Genomic DNA, 25,872 nt, shown 5'->3' with positions numbered 1-25,872 from the left:
ATTGCATGCAAATTTCAAATTGAAGAGACCGAAAATTACATATGGTCACTATACTACTGCAAAAACAAATAATCTAAATGGTGTCATAGTACTGTACACTGACTCCCTGAATAAGTGAACACGTTTTGCCCTAACATCTGCTTTACAGTAGCAAACTTTATCAACCAGCCTTGAAATCCATGTTTGCAAATCATCTCTGGCTTTAAAATGGCAACTCAAAACATTTTAAAAAAAAAAGTATGAAAGGTCACTTTAGTATTCACTTTGTATCTTATTTAGCAGAGAGAAAGTGGTCTAGACTGCTTTGTTTTTGGGTTTCCCATGGCAGCTGGTCTCAGGAGGGGGTTTCCTGTTTTCAGGGTTGGGAGGCACACAGATGCCTGCTTTCAAAAAGTAATCAACCACAGTGACTGTGTGTACCCTTGATCACGTGTGTGCAGATCTTACTTCACTAAGATTGAGTCAGCTATTGAAAGAGGTCAAACATCTTAGATTTAGGTGAAGCAGGTCATGCAAAGAGAAAAAAAAATGTAAGACCACATTGGAGAGAGACAGAGACAGCTTAAGGAGTACCCTTGCCTCCAGGCCAGTGCAGGTACTGTACACAGCAAGAGGAAACTGTACACCGCTGGGAACGGCCATTACATCTCCACTGTGGGCAAGCAAATATAAGAACAAAGAGCTGGCAGGTTAGCTCAAAAAGACACCTCCCTTCTTTCAGAGCTACAATAAAGAGAAACTCGCAAAAACCCGCCAAGTGCATGAGGAACGCCGCTGTTACTGTCCTCAATTACAGAGCCTGCGTGCGGTTGATTCAAATATTCTACGAATGAGTCTTCACCACATCCTTTAAGACGGTTGTGATCGCTGATGCTAACAGCAAACTGTAGTCAAATCGAGCAGGTTGGATGTGTGGCAGCGCTGAATAGGGGTTTTTGCTTTTATAATACTGTGTCTGCATGTGGGCAATTCTCACGAAATTAGACTTATGAGGTGTCTTGAAATATTTTGATAAAAAAAGTAAATGCAAAGTAAGATTATCAAAATAAGAAGTATACAGTTACAAACATCTCTTCATGTACTATTTTGCACATGATTTTAAATGACATCATACAAACCAATTTTGTTCTTTTTTTCCACATTAAAATGGAACATTTTCATTACGGCAACGTGTCCATGACTGGATTTGGGTTCTTTGACATAGAAATATTTATAATAAAAAAATCTAAAAAATAAAAAGCTTCAGTGCATGTTATACTATAAACATTTATAGTAAAGAAACATGGTATTTGGTGATTATTGGTAAATGTAGAGACAATAATAATAAGGAATATAAATGTTTCCAAGACAAATTTGCTCATCCTCCGCAACAATTTCAATCATGGTTTAAGCCCTCAAAAAAGTAACATTTTCAAAAAAAAAATAGTTGGAAGGGACATAATCGACTGTGACACTCAAGATGGCTACCAGGTAAGCTGTTCTTATTTTTTCTCTCCAGATAAAAGTTGAAATTGTTTTGTCTTAGTACCTAGACCACTTTTTAGTTCTCATTACCGAAACATGAGTTTGTAAATGCATATATTTAATGTAATATCATGTTGCGGTAATGATAATTTTTGATAATGATAATAAAAAAAAGTAAAAGTAAATAATCCTATAGGAAATTTTTTTTTTTAAATCCTCTAAAACTAATGGTTATAGTAAGTTCAGACCTTAATCTTATATGTGCAAAAAAATTGGCTTCAAGGGCTTTTTAAAAAAAATCTGATGCTGGACACCTAAGTCTGGATTTCGTGAGAATCATCCATGTGCATCTGAAGAATGCAAGCAATTATGAATTAGCAGGGAATGCCCAAGCTGTCAGGCCAGCTAAAATGAACGGGTATGGGGCTGGCCCTCGAACCAGATGCAAACATAAATAAAGCTGACACATCATTGTCCGAGAGCCAAACCTGTACATCAAAAGTATTTTAAATCCATTTGAGTAAACTGCAATCAGACACTAAAACAAAACATTGGAAGTCCTCTTATGATGTTATGGTTCATTATGTACAGCACGGTCACGAGCAGGGGCCCCGGCAGGGCCACGGGTCTCATGTTCCAGCCCAATGAGGAGTCGGCTTACAGTGGCTCATGCTCACAACGACTTGCTTCCCAGACAATAGGCAGGGAGGAACCAACAAACTACCCCTCCCCTCCCCCAGCGGCCCATTGTTCCCAGTGTCTGTTGTCCTTATCTTCAGGCTGAGACACTTTCTGGTGAGTCATTTTAGAGCTAATCTAAATGGGTGAGGGAGATCAGAAAGTATGGGGCAGACAGAGAGATGACACTAGGACGGTCTTCTTCAAGACCCCCAACATATATATTTGTGACATGGCCGAATGGATTACTATAGATCCTCAATTCCATAATGAAACTGGGGCATAGCTGGCCTGTAAAGATTAAACCACCCAATGTGAGATGCACTTAAGGCTAAATCTAGGTTAAGCTGGGAGAATGAATAAATTTGGCATTAGGAATTGGAGACATGCAATCTGGAATCTCTTTCGTCGTAACCGAATGCTCATGTGGATATATTTACAATCTCCAGATCATGACATTAGAAACTTTTCAGTGTTTGGAAGGGTTTGTGGAATCAAAACATTAGGGGTGATTTTAATTTAACTTAGGCCTGATGTTAAGATACGTTTTGGTCGATCGCATCACAAGTGGACGACACCAAAAACAGGTATAAACAGGGTCTAAACCCACTTGACAATCAGCATTTCAAACAAAATTTCAAACAAAATTTTAAGGGTTTTACTCTTTTTGAAGTTTACTTTTAAAGTGCAACTATTTCATTGCTTAAAAACAATGTTATTTTGTGTATTCGGTATAATACAATTTATGGTTCAAAAAACACATTTTCCACATACTAGGCTTGTTGCGATAGTCGGTGAAACAGTGATTACCGGTGCTTCAGCCTCTCACCGGTTAGATCACTTGCCCACCGCGACACCGTCTTTCACCGTCGTTTTGATATTTTCTTGTAATTAAATCATTTAGTTTCGTTAGAGAGAGCAAACACTAACAACTGAATCTGCTGCCTGAATTCAGCGGAGCTGAACGCGCGTCATCACAGAGCAGCGGCTGCGGGTGTCAGATTTCATTTATTCCTGTCAGACTGCGGCGAGCTGACAGACCAGACAATGGCAGAAGCCGCGTGCTTACTCGTTTTTGTTATAATATACATAATATGATGTTTAATATAAGCAAGATCGTTTTGTTGTTGTGTTTTTCATTAAGAATAATAATAAACCCATCATTCAAGCAGCGCTTTATAGAGGAATAGCCGGTTGCTCTGCTTTGGACTGGCGGGTTTCTGTCAGAAGTACCTGCGCACATTGACTCAAGCACTTAAACCAGCTGTAGCACTCGCATTTGCACGCAAATTCATACGCAATTTAACGCAGCGTACGCAAGCGCTGGATTTAAACAATTGCATTTAATTCAAAAGTGAAAGTAAAATGCGCTTGTCTGTATGTGCATTTATAAGCCCCTCCCACCCGGTGAAACCGGTATCACCGGGTTTGTCACACGCTGATTAACCAGTGGGAAAATTCTGTCACCGCAACAACCCTACCACATACCATATAGTTTTGTATCTCTTCCTGAAATGCACAGATTTTGTACAAAACTCATCGATTTGAAAAGCTCTGTGTCCCTGATTGGCCAGCCAATATGTACATTGTGATTTGCCTGAATACCTTTGACGTCAGCCGGAAATGTGACGCTCCTTACCATGTTTGAAGGATTCGCTCACAATGCAATGCTAACAGGAGTTAACTTACAGGCTGAGTCCGAAGCGGGATGAATTATGATAATGTAGGGCCTGGCCTACATCACCATCCCAGGAAGTAAACTGTTGCCTACAATCTGTATGTTTGTTGTAGTCCAAGAAAAGAGATTTACGTTGAAAATGCGTCATCGTTTACTTTGGTGTATTTCCCTTTGCATATCGTTAACATGTACTAATACACAATTACACACTAAAGAAAATGTAAAATCGTGAATCGGACAATAGGTGCCCTTTAACATGCATTGAGTGGATGCAGTGTTATGTTTTAATATAATTAAGTTGGGTATTAAAATGTGAATGCAAAGTGCACCAAGCCTGAATTTATCTGCATTAAAAACAGATCACAATCCACATAAAGTCAGATTCAATGTGAATGCAGATCTGTGTTAGTTCTTTCAAATCCCTTTTGATTCAATATAGGAGTTCAGTTCTTGAACTCAAGGGACTCAGAATCAGGGGTGTTGTTTGCTATCTTGCAGTATTCACACACCCTGTTCTAATGTAATGGAAATCTGTGCGTTTTTCATTTTTTTATATCTGAACAGCAGCAATCTGAAATTCAAATCACGATAAAAATAATCGCAATATGACCTTTTGGTTAAATTGCGCAAACCTAGAAAACCATGAGGCATCACTATTGCCCTTAACAAGCACCACTAATGAATCACTAAAATCATCTTCCTTTATCACATTCATTTCCTGTGTGGCTGACGCACACACATACGCATGCTCAAACAAACTGTGCTATTATATCCATTGAATCAAAAACCATGTTTCAGTTTATAGATCTTTAGAAAATGGCAACATTGTTTCGTTTGTCCACAAATAAACATAAAAGACCAGTCTACAGTCCACTGCTTATCTCACTGGCCTTCTGGTCCAATCACCAGAATGAATAGCCATTTCTGAACACTTGGCCGAGATCATTTGCGACACTCAGATACTACGTAGTACATGGGGGAAAAGAGAGAGAGAGAGAGCACACAAGAGTAAAAAGGACATTACAAATACAAAGATCTAACAAAAAACACTTAACTTTTTGTTGGGTACCTTAAATGCCATTACATGAAGATCTTAAAAACAAAACAACATGGGCACAATTCACAACAAGGATTCATCAACAGAGTACTTCCTTATCAAGGAACATGTTTTTAATAAAAGTGTTTAATAAAGTTTGAAAGAGCTCTCGGAAGCTTGGTGGTGATGACGTTAATGTCGAGAGACCGTGGTGTAGCCTAAGGTTAGCTTTTCATTTCTAGTAAACGCATGTAGACTTCAAAAGATAAAAAAGTTGTGTTTATCTGTGAAGATTATCTTGTTGGACAAAACATGTAAGTGTCATAAACTTGTTTTAAACACAGCTTATTTTTGGCAATAATTCAAAAGTCTATGGGAAAAAAATGTATGGGCTTTATGGTGAGGGATCCAGTTTACTGCTTACTTCCGTGTTGGCCTACAAAAATGTGTCAACCCTGCGGCACTCCATTACAGCTTAAACTGATAAAATGACACAGGTCACGGAATAATCAGAATCATTAACAGACAGGTCTTATTTTGAAGTAGGGGTGGGCGATATGACCAAAATCTTCTATCACGATAGGATTAATTTTATATCATGATAACGATATGTATCACGGTAGAGTTTTTTATGTTTTAATAAGGTTTAAATCTTTAATACCATAGAAATTTTCATAATTCTCACAGAAAACATATACAAGCATAGAAAGAAGATAAAAAACAAACAAAACCTAAGCTCTCTGAAGATAAACAGTCAATGATATAAGAATGATAATAAATAATTATTCATGTATGTATAAGCCTACATATATTTTTATTTAAGGTAGAAAAGTGATTTAATCAGGAGCAGTGAGAGATTTTCTCTCAATGCTGTTTGATTAACACGAGTGACAGACAGGAGCAAAATTAGGTAACTTCCCCTTTAAGACCAAAGTCCGGATCCAATACACTGTTACACATGCGGTTTCTCTTTTAGCTGTTTACTTTCCCTTCAGACCTAACTGGTCGTGTTTATGAGGATGCATGCAAAGACGGGAATTTTGACGCATATGTCTTTTTAAGGCCAATAAAGCGGAAAAATGCTCACGAGCTTAATAAGCAGCGGTCGCCGACTTGCGCGCTTCTCACAGACAAAAAGAGCAGCGGTTGCGCGACTTGTCCGCTCTTGACACACAGAAAGAACGCACGCATACAGATCTGTTGTCTGTTTTTCAATGGCTTAAAATAACGTGTTTTAAAACTGCAGTGCTTAAATACGTGTACAAACGTTACGTTTTCGCGACCACGTGCACAGGAGCGTGACGTGGGCGCGTAACCTCGATAAAAACGATAGTCCAAAATCTCTACCGGTTGACAAATTTCTACCGGTTAATTATGTCTACCGGTTTATCGCCCACCCCTATTTTGAAGTGAGCTATCTAATGAGTTACAAAGCGTTTCCTTTGACCACTGACCGAATGTTTGTAAGAAAACATTTCAGGCCTTTAGTTCTCACATTTCAGTGACCCTTTTCCTCTCAAACAGACCCTTGCATTAGATCTCCGGGGGAGTGATAAATACGGGATAAAACAACACATCTGGTCCAGATCAGCAGAGCGTTGACCCACATCAGACACCAAAATCTTGCCCAAGTTTCCGGGGTCAAACTAAGCCCCTTTTCTTGGAACAAGCACTTTTTTGTCTGTCTTGGATGATCTACAAGTAAAAAGTGCTGACTAGTGTTATACAACACAAACAACCCAAAATATACACTTGCCCTTCAGTGCAAAGAAAATGAATAAACTCTTTAGCAAGTTTAACCAAGATATCACACTAAAGATCTTTTACCGTATAGATGGGCACATGAGTCCAATTAAAATACTTGGTTGAAACCCTAATTACGTGAAGGTGAGGGCACCTCTGCGTAAACACAGACTTTTCCACTAATCATTACAGAGCCCCACATGGGTGACTTATAAAAACTCCCGAAAAAGCTCCACCCAAACCAAACATGCAGTTAAGGGGGCCTGCCATCACTGGAGGTGTGTGTTCACATGTGTTTGTGTGTATTGCAAGGTCTGGCAACTGCAAGAAAGAATTACTTTATAACACATAAAAACACTAAAGCCCTGCATATGTTATGTTTTTTTAGGTGTACACGAACACATATGTTCGACGCATGGGTATTGCGACATTTCCTGGGCTACATGCTTTATTCACCTGTACGCACATGCGTGACCTATGGGTGTAATGTACAAGTTCTGATGACAAAAATTGTGTCACACGCACTGTACTCAGACCATCACGTATAAAATGGACTATACTTTGCCCTTTATTAGTAAACTGTTACTTTAATATAACTGCTAGAGCACTTAGGGCTGGGCGATTAATCGAAAAATAACCGAAACCGAAATTCAGAACCTCTAACCGACATTATTTTATCATGTCGGTTATTTCGGTTTTGAATCCTGTTAATACTTTCCCTTTAAAAACAAACTGCTGCGTGTGATGTTGCGTAACTCCGCCCCGTCCTGTCAGTGGCACAGCGAAACATGGAGGAGAACTCAAACACTGTTTAACTGAGCAGCAGGATCATCTAGTGCCCAAAAGAAGCACAGTACTTTTTTTTAAGAAGTACTCGCGAATGTGCAGGCACCTGTGACAAAAATACGGAATGCGCGATCGGGTTTTTACCGCACACGCGCTCAGTTTAATCTACCGATGGGTCTCTAAGCAGCCCGGGTAATGTCATCACATCTCACTCACTCAAAACCGCGAAAAGACGCGCCCGCGTGAGTTTAATTAGACACTTCAGAGATGACGGAGAGAGAGAACGGGAGAACTTCTAGTCTACATTAACACCAAAAGCATTACAGATGAGAATAAATGGCTTAGACATCAGTGCCCAGTTAAGAAAAAATGGATCGAATACAAGAAACGTGTAAAGGATACAGTCCAAGTATGTATTTTGCCCTACTCATCTCATTACAATATGCTATCTGGATACAACTTATTATGTATGTATCTTATGTCTATAATTAGTCATGGGGGTTGTATGATTCTTTGGTTCATAACTTCCCATTCTGAAAGTTTCATCAATTGTACATAATGACATGCAACATCTGCATAGAGTTAAGTCTATTTAATATTTTTCAGTAATGCAGTTATTTTGGGAAAAATGTGAATAATTGCATTGCAGGCTGATTTAAGGTGTACCCTAAACTTTCCAACCTTGTCAGTGAACTATGAGGCAAAAAAATAATCGTTTATTAATCGTAACCGATGTCAAATGTTAGATTAACCGAGGTTTTGATTTTAGGTCAAATCGCCCAGCCCTAAGAGCACTTATTTGTAAGGTACGGTGTACTGTAGAAGAGATTGGGCGGCAAACGTGCACTTATAAAGCACTTTTGTACTACTTTGATGTTAGAACAATGGTCCAACCACAGCACTGAATACGGTACTGTACCACAGAACTGAAAAATTGGCCTATTCATATACATTGATGTTTACATGAAACTCCAGTCCAGGGTACTTGAAAAGAATGACATGAACTGTATGAACTGTGTCACAGAATGACAAAGATGAACATTAATCGCAGAGGGTAAATATTTGCCCTTAAAGGATTAGTCCATTTTCTTAAAAGAAAAATCTAGATAATTTAGTCATCACCATGTCATCCAAAATGTTGATGTCTTTCTTTGTTCAGTCAAGAAGAAATTGCAGGATTTTTCTAATTTTAATGGACTTTAATAGATAATAGATAATAATGTTGGGCATTTAATATTTAACTCAACACTTAAACAGTTTTCAACTGAGTTTCAAAGGACTATAAACAATCCCAAACGAGGCATAAGGGTCTTATCTAGCGAAACAATTGTCATTTTTGACAAGAAAAATAAAAAATATGTACTTTTAAACCACAACTTTTCGTCTAGGTCCGGTCCAGCGCGACCTAACGTAAATGCGTAGTGACCTCTTGACGTCATGACGTATTGCGTGGGGTCAGCTGGCGCATCACGACCGGATCTACATGACGAGAAGTTGTGCTTTAAAAGTGTATATTTGTTATGTTTATTGTAAAAAATTACAATCGTTTTGCTTGATAAGACCCTTATGCCTCGTTTGGGATTGTTTATTGTCCTTTGAAACTCCGTTGAAAAAAACTGTTAAGTGTTGAGTTAAGTATTAAATGTTGGGCTCTATTAAAGTCCATTAAAATTAGAAAAATCCTGCAATGTTTTCCTTAAAAAACATAATTTCTTCTCGACTGAACAAAGAAAGACATCAACATTTTGGATGACATGGTGGTGAGTAAATTATCTGGATTTTTCTTTTAAGAAAATGGACTAATCTTAAAAATAAAATGTATATTTCACACATTGGCTACAATCATGGTAGAATGGCAAAAACAAGGAATACATTCAGGGGTGATTTTGTTAGTAGGGAAAGTATAACTATTTCTTAGTATACAAGCAAATCCAGATATTTTCACACACAATCAGACTTCATAAGTTGGGATGAAAAGCAGTGATTTTGGAACAGGAATTCAGCCGAGTAGTCGCCAAGTGAAAAGAGGGTCAGATGTGGCAAGCGCTTACTCAGATGATGGGATGCTGCCCAGAACCGACAAACCAATCAAAAGATGTCACCTCCCAAAACCAACAGTATGAAATAACACAACAGCCTTCTTTAAGCGGCCGCTGCTACTTTTTCCTTTGATACCACAAATGAGTCAAATGCTAAGTTTTCTATAAACTAGTGTTAAGAAGGACCTTGTCCTTTGAAGCCTTCTCGTTCCCTCAAAATAATTACTATCATTAAGGCCACAGTCACTCATAAACAATTTATTGTAAAGACTTCTCAATTTCCAATGCGTTGAAAGAACTCTCACCCCTATTTTACACCGGCAAACATCCTTTATTAAACACAGCAGTGTGTAATAGGAATGGGTCATGACAGCAGTCTGGTCAACCCAACTGGTTGTTTAGAGCTAAACTCTGCAGAACAACAGCCCTACGTGACCCTATGTAATGAATGTGTTTAGTGCTCATAGAGGCAAAGAAATGCATCTGATAAGTGTCTGGTGGACATAACCCTAAACCAATCTGATTATACAAAACTTCCCTCATACCAACTAGTCAATAGTTTTTTTACACATTATCATTACCCACTGGTTACCTTCTTGTAATAACAAGAATCAGTTTAGAAGTTCTTGATATAGCTGATACTCTTTACTCAGGATAACAATTAAAGCTCCTAGCTACCCACAAACAAATCCACATCTGCAGACTGTTTTAATCCCTTATGAGACTGGAACCAACACTTTGTGTCTGTGGAGACCAGCTGCTGTCTGGCATCTCATACATGCATTCATATGAACGCATTATGATGTCTTTAAAACACCCTGCACTTCACGCTCACCCTCTGATAGCAATCAGGAAGTCTTCTGCAGTTGAAACAGGATATGGAGGAATGACTCTTACCTGGTAGTAGTTTTTGATGTGTCGGATGACAGTGTTGAGGTTCTGTATTCTCAGGTTGATATCGTTGTTGACTTGCTTGTTGACCCGCTGATTCATGGGGGTTGGGTCTCTAAGAACCAAGAGCAACAAAGGTAAAGTTGAAACCCTTTTTGCATGTATAGTCACCTGCAAGTGAGATTTTTGCTCTGTTGTTGAGCAAGTACATAACACATCAGTGTCTCTTTACACTGACTCACAAGAGCCAGCTTATAGGGGTATAACGGTATGTGTATTCGTACCGGACCGTTTCGGTACAGGGCTTTCGGCACGGTGCATATGTGCACCGAACGACCGAATGTAATAGTTTGTGTGCAGAAAATCTGTACATTTTCGTGCGTTCAGCGCAAATCCCACCCTGCAGGTGATTCTAAAGTTTTCATTGGTCATGTCAATATGTCAATCACTGTACAGATTGCCTTCACCAAACACTGATCACTGATCTCACTGTTAACTAAACCAGTGGTTCTCAAACTTTCTGCGTGCGGCCCCCCTTGTGTACAGTGCATTCCTTTGCGGCCCCCCCAAAGAAAATTTATGACAAAAACTGTTCTAAAATTTAACATTTTAATTAAACAAAACATTAAGTTATACAAAGTAGTAATGTTGGTTAGTAGCCTTATTTTTTAGGTTTAATTACACAGAATTCATGACAAAATGAATGTATTTTATAAAATGTCATAAAACTGGGGCCCCCCTGGGGGCCACGGACCCCAGTTTGAGAACCACTGACCTAAACCAATAAAATCGACTGCATGGCGGGATTTTCGCTGAAGAAGTTTGGAGAAAAATAATCACACAATGCGCGCTGTACAACAACATACACGGCACGTTCGGTAGCTGTAACTCCCAGCAGATCTGCCCTTTCCGTAGACAATGTGGACAAGTTAATTTTTTTGACAAAAAACATGAAAGGTGAATGAATCCGAGCAGGCCTTCAGCCAGGAGCTGTTAATGCTGCACTTTAGACTGTGGACAATTTCTTAAAAATCTGAGCGGGTCTGAAACTGTTGATTCTGCACTTTACACTTTAACCCATATGAGCAGGCCTACAAGCTGGGATTGGTCATGCTGCACTGTAAATAGTTCTTTATTTATATTTTTCATTATATTTTATTATGTGATATTGGTTTGAGAGTGAGAGTATTTTATTTAGTGGAGAATTTTGCAGCAGTATTTTATTTCTTATTCTTTTTATTTTATATATTTTATTTTATTTTATTAAAAAGTGTTTTTTTGTAAAATAATTGTTAAAAAGTTTATAGTAATAAACAACCTGCAGTTTAATGTTTGCATTTCTTTCCCTTACTGTACCGAAAATGAACCAAACCGTGGCTTTAAAATCGAGGTACATACCGAACCGCGATTTTTTTGCATACCATTACACCCCTACAAGCTTATAATAATTATTTTAAAGGGGACATTTCACAAGACTTTTTTAAAATGCCAAATAAAATGTACGTATGTGCTTTCATGTGTCATTCTGACAACATTTGACTTCAGCACACGTAAATATAAGAACGTAAGGTAATCTGCAATTTTATGTTTCCAGGATTGTAGCTTTAACAAAAGCAAAATTTAAGATTAAATTTAGATTATAATCCAAAGAACATGCATTACTTTTCCAAACATTTGTCCTTATTTAAGTGTCAACCTGTATGCTTAGCAACAATCTAGCATCAAACTCTATAGAAATCTCTTCAGATGATGTTTCTACTTGTGTACAATATCCCAAATAAGTTACTTAGGGGATTTTGTGACAGTCAGGATTAGATGGCAGGGGGCATGTTACAGAAACTTTCTATCTTAGGTCTTAACTTAAGATATGTTGTGTTAAGTTAAGATTTTTCACAAATTCATATTACAGAAGCAAATCTTAAATTGATTTAGGATTCTCATCTTATCTCACCAAATCTTATCTCATCTCTAGTTAGGAAATCCCAAATCGCTTAATCATGTTCGGCTATCAACTGTCATGTCTGTTACCAAGCAACCAGCAATGCGTGAGCTGCTGCTACAGTAAACAAAAGAATTGTCCTTTTAATTTCAATGGGCCAGAAAAATACATTTTATTAAATTCATAGTAATCATAGTCTGTGTTTTTTGTATTAGTGTTTTAGCACATCATCTATCAGTTACCATTCAATTTAAACATTTAGCAAATGTGACTTACAAAATTTTTAAAAATTATTCTTCCTAGGTGCTAGGATACTACTGTACATTTCAACATTTAATAGAGACATGACAAGAAATAGATGCTGAGTCAAGTGTGTACTGTATTCACTATAATCCCATCAAGTGTTCACGGATAAGATAACTGTTTTTTAATAATGAGGGATGACAGAAATTGAAAGATCGCTCCACTAGTGAGAAACATTGTGATTATGTGAATGTGTGAAGGTAAAAAACATTCAAAGAGTAATCCAAAAACAAACATTGATGTTTTTCATCCTCCACTTTGTTAAAAATGTAATATCATTCTCCCGCAGCTCTATCATAATGTGATTGTTTCAGCTGGCTCTCATTAAAGTTTTAAGTTAGGACACCTGTGAGGTTACCCTAAAGTTAAGACCGTTTTTAGGATGTTTTGTCAAGTTAGGATGCTTCTGTAATACCACTTTCCTATCTGCAGTTAAGATAAGATAATGCATTTAGGAACATCATTCTGTAATAGCTTTTGTCTTAAATGAGGTCCTAACTGAAATTACCACGGCTACCAAACAGTTAAGATAAGATTTTAAAGTTAGGACTTTTCTGTAATACGCCCCCAGGTGTCTATGTAGTAAGACAGATACATTTTGGAGTAGAGCTAGTGTGTATGACAATAAATGTAGAGAAAGCTGTGCATTCCTTTGATGGCTTTGCAACGTTACTTTGCATACAGATTGGTGTCCAGACCAATTCCTTTCAACCGCTTAAAACTTCCTGAACTTATCTGACGCAAATAGCAATAAGATTTACTTATCACAGAATTAGACCTTTGGATACAAAGACCAAAGCCAGCGGGTTCAGTGACGCTCAGGGGAGGATCCTGGCGCAGACAGTATGAAGGTCCTACATAGACTCGGTTTGTCCGACCCTCATTTACATTTGTTTTGTGAGAATGGCATGCAAATTGTGCCAGCTTGGCCCACAATTTCTGCTTGCTAGTGAAAGAATCTCAAAAGATCAGGGTCAGTTTTCTTTTCCCTTTACTGTCTGCCTGAACTGTTTTCTATTGCAATAAAGGCAACAGCACTGCTTTAAGCTTTACTTTTATGGGTCCGTTTTACAACCATAGATATTGCAACTGACAGTATGGCTAGAAAAACAATGATTGTTTGGGTAAAGTTAAGGAAAGACAGATAGGGATCATACAGAGGACATCTGCCAGATGGGAAATTGTTAGCGTGTGAACATACTTGCTAATCCTAAATTTTGTTTATAGCATACCTGATGCACACTGGCAAGGATATTGGTTTGCCACAAGCGTGTTTTGGCACATTATAAGAGAACATGGGTAAAGAGAAAGCAAGAGCTGTGTGTACATAACCCTTAGCATTCCACATCTCCACTCATTTGTGATGGTTCAGTTGAAACACACTGGACACCTTTAGACAGATATGGGGGCTTTCTTAAATAACTAACCCCAACCAGAATTCAGTCTACATACAAACCTTAAACTGAAAGTTCAAGTTTAATCTATTAACACAAGTTATATTATATTTTGCACAGTGGTTTCAACATACTGAATATTCAGTACAGTTAAGACTTTTTTTAAGATGCTTTTTTGTCCTTTGAGAGTTTGACAATAAATGATCACCAAAACGTTTATTGTACAGAAAAAACGGCCAGGATGTGCAGACACATTTCTTCATTTCTGGGCAAACTACTCTTTAAAGGTCGCCTAGCATGAGAAATTCACTTTTATAAGCCGTTTAAACATAATTGTGTGTACCATAGACAAAAAAATATGGACAAAGTGTTTGTGACGTCACCCACAGGTTTGTGAAGAGCTTTTTTGAAGCCAATAGTTGCCGGGGCTTGCCTTTGCATCACTCGCGGATAACCGAAAATGGGTTAAGAGACAGGATGTGGGTGAAGCTGAATTGGCTGGTTGTGAAACCACGCCCACCTAGCTAGATGGTAGTGACAGCAGTGGCAGTTCACCTGTCACACAAGTGGCCACGCCCTTAATTATGCAGAACTTTAAGGCTTAATATAATTTTAACAGATGAATTATAAAAAATTCACCACCCCACAGCTGTCACGAAGGGCAAAATTGGCTATATAGACCAAAACCACTTTTTGCACCAGGCTGTTTATTTCTGCTGTAAAGTTGGGCATTTTAACATGGGGCTCTATGGGAATTGACTCCCTTTTTGACCCAGCATCTAGTGGCCAGTCGATGAATTGCAGTTTAAGTCACTTCATTGTTGGCTTTACGATAGAGATCGGAAAGTTGCCCACAACCAGCCTGTAATGATAATCATATTGGGCAGGCCCTGCCCACAACAGTCCAGAGACCACAGACATGTCATAATTTCTATTTATATATTCTATACATAATTCATTATCACATGTTTAAGTAAGGTGAATGTCTTATTAACACAGTGTATGGTGTCAGAAATAGATAACAGTGAACGTGGAGGAAAGCAGCAGCACATTTGAATTTAAAAGAACACGACGAAATTTTGGGATTTTAGCTTATTCACCGTATGGGGATACGGTGAATAAGCTAAAATCCCAAAATGTCGGCGTGTTCTTTTAAATTCAAATTTAGATAGGAGTTAGATAAGTCCATACATACCTTTTTCATCTTTGTGCAGACAGAGTTGCGGGATGCATGGAGATGTTAGGAGTATGTATGGACTTATCTAACTCCTATCTAAATTTGAATTTAAAAGAACACGCCGACATTTCGGGATTTTAGCTTATTCACCGTATCCTTAACTACCTCTGGGATGAGGTAAATAAGCTAAAATCCCAAAGTGTCGGTGTGTTCCTTTAAAGTCCCCATGAACCTAGTCGCGATCGACTTTACTTCCGTGTTGTGATGCATTTCTAAGTAAAACAGAATCATGCGAGGAAAATAGTGGTGTGGCTTGTGGATTTGGATTGTGGATTTTTTAACGGTGCTTTGATTGGATATAGAAAAGTATGCATTTATTTTAGAAATAGAACTGGCAGCAGATTGACAGTTAGAGGGGGCAGAGTTGACGAATGCTCCCGTCCAAGCCGTCTAAATGACATCATCTGCGAATGAGTGCCACAAGAGGGTATTTTTTTAGTAAATAAAATAAGTAGGGATGCACCGATAGGATTTTTTTGGGCCGATACCGATTTAAACAGACAACTTCTGGCCAATACCGATATTAAACACTTGTATACAATACTATACAGTTGGTCTATTAGGTAGTTTACTTCTGCATCAAATTATTTTTACCGAACATGGATTGGATCTAATTAATATTCAACTGACCAACATAATAAGAGAGGCACAAATTAAGCTAAAACTAATATAATAAGACAACATGACAACCTTCAAACATTAACTCTTTTTTTTACATATAATGGATTTCTTTAATAAACATAAATAATGCCGGACAGTGCTATTGCTTTAAACAGTATAAATATTGCTACTTCGAAAAAAAGTTGGACTTCTTTTCCCCCACTTAAGTGCAGTCTGTTTATTTTATTGTCCAAGACATTTGAGCCAGCTCAACAAAGGTTTTCTGTCGGTGCTTAAAGGAGTAGTCCACTTTAAAGATGGGGCCCATTGACTTTACCATAGTATTTTTTTCTACTATGAAAAGTCAAATGGTCCCCATCTTTAAACTGGACTACTCCTTTAAGTGCACACCAGATAAATCATTTTAATTGCAACTCATTGCCTTTATGCGGTTAATTAATAAACAATCGGTATTGGCTTTTTTGTGGTTTTGCCGATGGTTTCAAATTCATCAAAAATCAGCCAATAAATATCGGTGGCCGATACATCGGTGCATCACTAAAAATAAGTTATCAAAATCTATCTCTGCTCTCAAGCAGTGGGGCATGTCCGCTGTCAGTGCGAAACCCTCAGTCGCAGGAAAGCTGCAGTCGCTCTTACCTTTAAATAGTGTTACAACCTGAAAGGATGCTCACGTATTAGGGGCTGGGTCATACATGGTGGCACAAGTGCATCATCGAGCCACTGTTTTAGTCCCGCCTAAAAAATCCCGAACTCAGAAATGGTGAAAAACTGTGTAACAATCTATCACTGCAACTCAGTACTACACAGTTTACAGTCTTTCTGGCGTGCTTCAGCAATACACTTCCAACATTTATAATGTGTTTAGATACTATTTTCAAGATTGACTTTACATGGACACACACAAAAACAGCACTTTTTCATGCACACCCAAAAATGGGCCTTTTCAACATGGTTTAATAAATGATCTATAGGGTGTTTGGAACTAAAACTTCACATGGACATTCTGGGGACACCCGAGACTAATATTACCTCTTGAAAAATTGCCATTTTAGGTGACCTTTAAGGTCAAGACGAAATTAATATTGACCCTATTTATAAATCCATCTTATTTTCCTGTTTTCTATTTAATATATTGTGCATGATTCATCAACACACACTATTTCCACCCAAGTCTCTTTCATCAAAATTTAATAACTCAATGCACATCTAAAACCACCTCCCATCTTAGTTGACATCACAAAGGCCACTTAGGTTTCAAGCAGAGTAGTAGCTCTCAATAACGGACTTCAACTTACATTTAAGTGTTGTTCTGGACTGCTTACTTTTCAATTAATTCCTGACAAATAAAGTCTACAATCTCAACAAATATCTTGTTTCAATTGGATATACATCACATTAAGCTACAATTGGTTGCGAACATGGTATAAGACAACTATTCAGTCATCATGACATAATACTGTATGGTGAGATGACCGCAACAAACAACAATCTATCAAGGTCACTGACAAGACTGTCTAAGGCTTATACATACATCATCGTCCCATAAAACATTAAAGACCCCCTCCCTCCCCCCTCGGCCACCAGAAAATATTTTCTTTTGTCTATGAAGAGGGCTATCTTTTAAGCCCCCTAAATATAAGACATGTAGGCTGCTTGAGTAAAAGTAGGTTAAAGGACAAAACTGAGGTGGCAGGTTTCAGAACTCAAGAATCATATATGAAACTGTAGATTTATAGCTGATTATAGATGCACAAACTCTAGGTGTTAAAAGATGTACAAGTTGCTTTGCATGATGCAAATGCTCTTATAGTAAAAATTTCCTTGTTTATGAGCAAGGCACATACAGTCACCTGTTTAACTGTTTCTTTTTTTTTTTACATTCGGTTGAGGTTACAGATGAGCTAACCAGAACTTCCGTGGCCTTACTTTGAGTCAAAAGCACCAAAAAGTTTTAGCAAGCTCACTCATTTCCGCAAAAATGACCCAGAAAAAAAAACGGGTGACACCCCCCCAGCCAAAGGGTCTTCATTAACGCACTAATAACAATAGACAAACAAAACGAATGAAGCGTTAAGATTCGCATAGAGAGTCTGCACAGTTGGATAGCAGACACGAAAGGTTAGGATGTGGTTTCTGATGAAAAAAATAGGCCACACAACAGCTGCCAGATTAAAGCACATATTCACTAACACATACAGCATTTCTGTCTACAGTATATCACTCACATGTGTGTCATGATCTTATAGAGAAAAACACCATCCACTAAATCCATGAACATGGAAAGCTTGTCTTCTGAAGTAGACCCGAGCGGTCCAAATGTCTTGACCTGTAAATAAAAAAAAATTGTAAGATCAAGACAGGATACAAGCACAGCTGCACCGCTGCAAACCAAACCTTCTGATTCAGAACACAACTACAGAGTGAATTTTAACACGCTTGGCTAAATGAAACTTGTTAGCTTAGGCACATGTTTATAACAGCAAATAGAAGTATAAGTGTATTTTACAAAGTGATCCATATATTAATATATAAATGTTTGCTTGTCTTTAAATTGTTATTTAAAGCGAACTCCAATATGACAAGAGGAGTGTTGATGATTTTCTAATGTGGGCTGACATGGTGACGTATGAGTTGGAAAAGCAGCCAAGGTAACTAAGGAAAGCCAACACGAAAGAGGGTCAAGGTAAGGGTAACCTCTGAAGGTTTTACCAAACCCTGTCAGGTGACTAACATTGTATGCCTGGTACAGCCAGGACCAACACATTTTGTGCATAAACAGAACGTACAGTTGTGTTGTCTTGGTAGGTACAATTAAAAATAATGTAACTGTAACCAGATGATAGACCATTGTATACAGTAGGCCCCATACAGATAGATTGCAGAGATAGGCTGATAAGACACTTAGACAGATACATTACAATAATTAACTACATTTAAATGTTTAACGTTTCCTAAAAGTGTCTAATATATACAAAATTCAAATTCAAATATAACACATTTGCTACATGGAAATCCTATATTAGTTTGTTTCCATAATTCACATAGCCTACCACACATTATAATTTCACAGGTTTGCACTATGTGCTAAATGAACTAAAGCAAACAGAAACTCACGCGCGCGCACACACACAAAAGCAGGTGCCACCATGTCTTTTGTGACTTAACTTACCCAAACCACAAGCGGCGAATCCATGAAGTTAGACATCAACTCAGACACTGTAATATCCATTTTGAACAACGTTAGACAAAAAATCCCCGCAAAAAAGTTAAATCCAAAAGATATTCTGCATATGAAAAGTCCGTCTGAGTAAATTAAGGCTTCATGTACTCCACATTACTGTCCCCCGCGAAACAATGCAGGGGGCATGACGAGCCAACTCCATTCCTGAAATCAAAACGAAATCCTTTGGGCCAACAATTGGAAAAAATTAAACAAGGTGGAAATCCGGAAAATCTAAAGTGAACGATACAAACGAGATAAAACAACTTGAAGCGCTGCAATCTATGCAGGCTGCGCGGTTAAAGCTCAACTTCACATACACTCCCATCGAGTACTAGAGTTACTTTGTAACCGCGCATTCAACCTGTACCCGCAAGAAAAGCGCAGAAGATTGACATGTCAAACAGCCAATCAGCTGCGCATCTGACAGGGCGGTGGAGAAGAATTGACCAATAGCAGAAACCTAGGTGCGGGAATTATTCAAAATGACGTAGCCAACGTTGTCGGGACAACCGAAGTTGATCCGCGCAGCTCGATGGCACCCTCAGCAGGGCTACAGGTAGAAATGTTCGTTTTTTCAGACATTTTAATAACCTGTCCGTGGTCCCGTATCTGTTTTTTAAACTATTTTTCATTGTATTGTTTTATACTGGACATTGCTGTTAACATAAATGTTTACATATGAAGAACGTTTGAGAAAAAACTGCTTTTTACTCAGCAGTGCGCTCTACTGGATAAGAGCGACAATGACTAGTAATATGATCATCTTAGATGCCGTTTAGCACCCCCTTGACATTAAAGTAAACGAGGCTGTCAAAATAATTCATAAATCGTTTAATTATAGCAATTTTCAAGTCAATAAATATAATCAAAGTTTACTTTAAACAGAGTTTATTGATTTTCATATTCGTAAAATGATTCATACTTTGCCTTCGACTTTTTGTGATTTTGCATTGAACATAGATTTATAAAAGAGACAAGACAAGAACAACAGAAGTTAAAAGAGTTCATTCAACTTAGACTGCAGTGCTTTTAAAGCAAGAAAATGGAGATCTGGAGGTCCAGTAGGCAAAAAAAAAACTGACCCTCATAACACATGAATAACAGGATTTGGTTTTTTTTAGCAGTCATAAACAAAAACCCAACACTATCTACTTGTCCATGTACTGCAACATGCACACTATTTGCAGTTGCTGAAGGGAACTACTGTAAGATTTTGGTAACAGGGCCCCTTTAATACTAGTCAGCTTAGATTAGGCAATGCATTCAAATAATCTATTCCGTTCATAAATGTGATTTGCGTTCTTTTATTTTTATTGAATAAAGTTTTACACTAAAATTTTAAGTAGTTTATTGCAATGGTTTTCCGGTCAGTGCAATATATTTTGGACGCTTTATGTGTAATTTCAAATTTCTTTTCCCTTCCTTGTATTACTTTCTGTCATTATTTGCATGCCATGCTATATCTGTTGATGTTACACGGGTTTTGTTGACTACAGGATTTTATTAGACATCACTTACCAACCTTACATGTGATGAATGTGAGACATGTTTTTTTTAGTTTGAGGGTATAAAATATGTTAACACTATACTGGGAAACCTGAGTTTTGAGAGGGTAAAACTTCAAATAATTATGTAGCACCATACCCCATAAACATGCGTTGAAATAAACATTCAACATTACTGAGGTTCAAAAGAGCCTACTATCTGCCATCCCAACTTTTACTATCCTTAGCTGTATGACAGTACTTTATAATTGTATCATTATTAATTATATATTAGCATTAATAATACTACATATTCATAATATTATTATTTATATTATAGTTGTCATAATGAAAAGTAGCTTTTGCAACACTTTGGACAATCTAAAACCACACTGAACATATTGCATGTTAATGTTACAGTGTACAGTGTCAAACGCTTTGATTGCAATACCTCCTGCTGTCAATCTCTTTAAAAATCCTATACGTTCCTATTTCAAAGAGCACAGTATTACATTTGCAACCATTTTTGTAAAGCAGACTAGAAAAACAAGGCATAGTTTAGTCATAATACACATTGAAGCATGCCTAGAAGAAGCTTAGCACGTAAAAAAATCAAGACAAAAAGCAATCCCTTCTTCTTATAAATAGGTTTTGGTTGAATTGGAACAGGTTCCTGTGCTTTTATTTGTATACTGATCAAATCCGGTATGTGACTAGCTTAGGAAAATACAACAAAGTATAAAGAGCAATACATGTGTTTAGCAACACTTCAATAGCTTAGATACAGGCAGCAGTGTAATCTACATTTCATATAGCTTAAATCCTTACAAATGAATATAATGTAAAAACAATTGGTGTTATAAATGTGTTCAATTCAATTTGTCCAGGGTTTCTGTACTCCCTGGATTCTTTGGACTCTTTATTTCTTCTTAGTGAACAGACTAAACCTCTTCTCCTTGTCCTTTTTGGTAGATGGGACCTCAGGAGTAGTGGAAGAAGGTGGTGGTAGGGTTTGTGCCTTCACTCCTCCTGAGGGCCCTGCTACTGATTCCTCTGTCATTGGTTGTACAGCCTCCTCTATAGCTTTAGTCCAAATCTGAACCTCCTCCTGTGGAACCATAAACACAGCATATTTGATCATTAAAGGTTATTATATTGTCTTATTTGTATTATTTATTAATTATATCCTTAACTTTTTAGAATAAGCAACCAATAACTCACCTCATCTTTACACTGGAAAAGATACTCACTTCCATCTCCAAGCCTGAGAGTATACCAGGAAAATTAAATGAGGATAAACAATACAGTAACACACCTCATAATATTTAAGTTTTATTTTCAAATAAACCAAAAATCTTACCGCAGTTTAAAAACATGCTTCTTTTTCTTGTAGTTGGTCAACACCTCGCATGAAGCATTAGTGAGGCTCAATTGAGGCTTATCGTGGTAGAGAACATCATGACTAAAGCTCTTAGCATCCTTGTAGGCAAAAATTTGTCCAGGTTTCAGCACACAGTAAAGGTTGTACCAAGACCTAAAACAAGAAGTGAAAGTTTACTTGATTGTTACTTCAAAGGTTCTCAACTATGAAGACTTGGATGCTTTAATACTTTATTTTTGCCTTTTACTAGTAAATGCATTGATAGAAACGCATACATTTATTTTTCATTACTTCAAAAAATCCCAGCCAGCAGTGTTGGGGAAAGTTACTTTTTAAAGTAATGCATTACAATATTAAGGGGGGGGGGGGTTCAATGGTATTTCAAGCATTCTGACTTATTGACAAAGTTATAGAGTTGTTTCCTCATCCTAAACGTAGGCAAAGTGTCAAAAAAGCAGTTGGGCGTGTTACAGAGTATTTCTTTGCCGAATGCACTTCGCCAGAGTTCGCACAAGTTTTGGGCACTTCCCCCGGAAAACCCCGCCCACCCGTCAATCAGCGGGAGACGCTAAAACTTGCAAACATCTCATCACGCCACACAGCTTTGTTTAATTTCAAAACTCAACAATGGCACGAATGAAGAAGTGTGTTTTTGGATGTAAGGAGAAGAAATCCAGCCTTATGAAAACAATGGATATAGTTTATTATCCGGGGTAGCAGCGGAGTTTTGGGTTTGTGTTTGATGCTGTGGATTTTCCCAACCGGGTCACGACTTGCATGCGGTAAGTAAGACTTCTGTCTTATGTTGGAAATAGGCACGTGCATAATATATAAATGACACGAACATGTAGTGAATCATAAGTTAGAAGTGTTGTATAGTGTTGCATGACTCGTACTCGCTCCTCCCGCGGTATAACTCCTCCTTCTTCATTATTTTGTATGTTATCATAAAGATTTGGTAAAGCCAATCTTTCTTTTATAAATCTGATTAAACTAAAGACTCTTCGGAGATATAAAGGATGTAATACTACTCTATTATAGGTACTCCAGATTAACATCAGAAATGCAGAAACAGCGTGTGTTACGTGAGCTTTAAGTTACTCCCCAAAAAAGTAACTAATTGCGTTACTTAGTTACTTTTCATGGAAAGTAATGCTTACATTACTTTTAAGTTACTTTTGCGTTACTTTTTCTTACTTGGCTGAGGCTTGATCTCTTTCAGGCCTTGCAGGTATTTTTTATGATTGCAAAAATGTCAAGTTCTGGCCTGCCATCTCCGTTTCTGACTCAAACTGTTCCCGCTTAGACGCACATAAGAGTGCGTAATTCTACGTTAATATGTTTGGTTTAATTCAGTACATTATTTTATTTTTTAATTGAATTAATTAAACTAAAAAGTAACTCGCATTACTTTTAAAAAAAGTTACTCAAATATTAATCTGTACATTTATAAAGTAATGCGTTACTTTACTTGTTACTTCAGAAAAGTAATCTTATTACGTAATGCGCGTTACTTGTAATGCGTTACCCCCAACACTGCCAACATGTAATATTCATTTTAAGGCCCTGTTTACATTAGAGCATTTGCGTTTTAAAACGCCATTTTAAAATGAAAACGATCCTCGTTTATACTGTTATACATAAGTTGTGGAAGCCACCATTATGTTTCGCGCATAGTGGTGGGTCGATGATGGGTAATGGTTGTCGCGAACTATTACTAGTACAGTTAAGTATAGTAAATACTATGGTATTTACTATAATTTTTCATGTGAAAATGTTTTACTGCCCATTCCCATCTTTTTACCTTTCAAATCATCTTTATTTTAATCATCTTTAATTTGTATGTTTTGTGTATTGTTCATAATTTGTTACTCTCTGGTTCATATTGAAAGGCCTGAATAGAGGATGTTAATGTAATTTTAATGGCATGCAGGTGTCAAGACCACATACTAGGCCTACCGCTACTTACTGTCTGTGTACATTTATAACTCTCATTTCTGTTTCACATCAGTTTACAATCTACTAACTAAAGATTTGTTTACCATAATAAAATGCAAATGTTTTGGCGTCATGTTTTGTGATGTGGCCTCCAGTGACATTTGTAGTGTTTTTAATTTCATATAGCCAATCCCAGTGTTAATCTATTATGCCATACATGGTCAGTGTAACCTTTAATCGTTCACAAGGGAGAAATCATGAATCTAACCTGTTGGATGCTTTTTTATTGGGTCCCTCCATCTCATGTTTTCGGGCTAAAGTTCCCTCCAGCAGGGCTGGCGGAACTTCTAAGGTTATAGTGGGAAGTGTGGAAGCCTCTTCTGTTTCTTTGGTGACCTGAATGGATGTAGAAGGGTCTAGTTCTTGCGAGCCACTTTCTTGTGTCTCTGACACCAGTGGTACAGTAGATTCCCCTGCTGTGCCATCAACTCCAAAGGAACTAGGCTCTATTACTCCAATTCCAGACTAAAGACCATACAAGCATAGGGTTTAGAAAATTCAGAAAATCATAACACATATGTTATAAATTATATGTTATTAATTATATTTTTAGGTACTATGTGCTGTTTTGCACTCGCTAACATGAAAATGTACAGTTTTTCTGCACTGATCATGTAAGGAATTATTGACGACGGGCCATTGAATTATAAGAAAATAATAAAGGACCGGAGTCAATAATTCCGCTTATACCACGGTTACCACAAACATTGCTCTGGTGCCTATTTTAAGACATTTGACAACTAGGTGTGCGGTTTACAGAAAAATAATCAACACCCATAGAACATTTCTCAGCAAATCAGAATGCAGCATTCAACAGACCCGTGGTATAAGTTAGTATAATATGAAGAACTGAAAAAAATTAAAGATATAGTAGTGAAAATTCTTTTATCATTTACTTACCCTCATGTTACTTATCCCTTTGTTCTGTTAAACACAAATGAAGATATTTTGAGCACCATTGACTTCCATAGCAGTATTTTTCCTACTATGGAAGTCAATGGTGCTTTTGTTTCCGGCTTCATTACAAATATATTCCATGTCTTCAGCAGAACAAAGAAATGTATACAGGTTTGTAAAAACATGAGAGTGAGTAAATTATGGCAGAATATTTTTTATGGGTGAACTATACCTTTAAAGGGACATTTAACTTTATTTGAAAATATACTTATTTTACAGCTCCCCTAGAGTTAAACATTTGATTTTTACCATTTTGGAATCTATTCAGCAGATCTCCGGGTCTGGCGCTACCACTTTTAGCATAGCTTATCATAATCCATTGAATCTGATTAGAGTAGACCATTTAGCATCACGCTCAAAAATAACCAAAGAGTTTGGATATTTTTCCTATTTAAAAGCTTGACTCTTCTGTAGTTATATCGTGTACTAAGACCGACAGAAAATTAAAAGTTGTGATTTTCTAGGCAGATATGGCTAGGAACTATACTCTCATTCTGTGTAATAATCAAGGACTTTGCTGCCCTAACATGGATGCAGGAGGTGCAATGGTCTCCTGCTATGGAAAGTCACAAAGGGGACTGTTTTCGGCTGCTGCGTAATATCCTGCAGCCATGTTACGGCAGCAAAGTCCTTGATTATTACGGCAAAATGAGAGTATAGTTCCTAGCCATATCTGTCTAGAAAATCGCAACTTTTAATTTGCTGTCGGTCTTAGTACACGATGTAACTACAGAAAAGAGTATCAAAACTTTTGGTTATTTTTGAGCGCGATGCTAAATGGTCTAATCAGTGGCAGTCCCAGATCTGGAGATCGGCTGAATGGATTACAAAACGGTAAAAATCAAATATTTAACTAGGGGACCTGGAAAATGAGAACATTTTCAAAAAGTGGAGTGTCCCTTTAAGGGATGGTCATGAAAAGTTACATTGAACTGACCATAGATGGTTCTTCTGTAGTGTAGAGTTGTGAGGAGTCCTCTGCAAATCCTGTGTCTTCTTTTCTAAGGGACATGGGTT

General features: G+C 37.5%; 2 protein-coding genes across 3 annotated transcripts in view; both read right to left on the bottom strand.

The window, feature by feature from the left end:
• The window catches only part of LOC141362548 (protein Daple-like), a 102,061-nt gene extending 82,631 nt beyond the window's left edge, over positions 1–19,430 (bottom strand). Inside the window, exons 1-3 of the mRNA XM_073864788.1 lie at positions 18,982–19,430; positions 18,038–18,138; positions 10,322–10,430 (exon numbers count right to left, since the gene is read on the bottom strand). Coding sequence (XP_073720889.1) covers positions 10,322–10,430; positions 18,038–18,138; positions 18,982–19,041 — 270 coding nt within the window. The 5' untranslated portion in view covers positions 19,042–19,430. The remainder of the gene's footprint in view (positions 1–10,321; positions 10,431–18,037; positions 18,139–18,981) is intronic.
• Positions 19,431–19,906: 476 nt separating this feature from the next.
• The window catches only part of LOC129417648 (spectrin beta chain, erythrocytic), a 36,280-nt gene continuing 30,314 nt past the window's right edge, over positions 19,907–25,872 (bottom strand). For both annotated transcript variants that reach the window (XM_055172467.2, XM_055172468.2), the window contains 5 exons: positions 25,793–25,856; positions 24,107–24,363; positions 21,880–22,053; positions 21,741–21,783; positions 19,907–21,627 (listed from right to left, as the gene is read on the bottom strand). In XM_055172467.2, the coding sequence (XP_055028442.2) occupies positions 21,439–21,627; positions 21,741–21,783; positions 21,880–22,053; positions 24,107–24,363; positions 25,793–25,856 (727 nt within the window). In that variant the 3' untranslated portion in view covers positions 19,907–21,438. The remainder of the gene's footprint in view (positions 21,628–21,740; positions 21,784–21,879; positions 22,054–24,106; positions 24,364–25,792; positions 25,857–25,872) is intronic.

This window comes from Misgurnus anguillicaudatus, unplaced genomic scaffold (assembly GCF_027580225.2).
Source record: "Misgurnus anguillicaudatus unplaced genomic scaffold, ASM2758022v2 HiC_scaffold_28, whole genome shotgun sequence".
NCBI lineage: Eukaryota > Metazoa > Chordata > Actinopteri > Cypriniformes > Cobitidae > Misgurnus > Misgurnus anguillicaudatus.
This window is presented reverse-complemented; position numbering and strand designations above follow the sequence as displayed.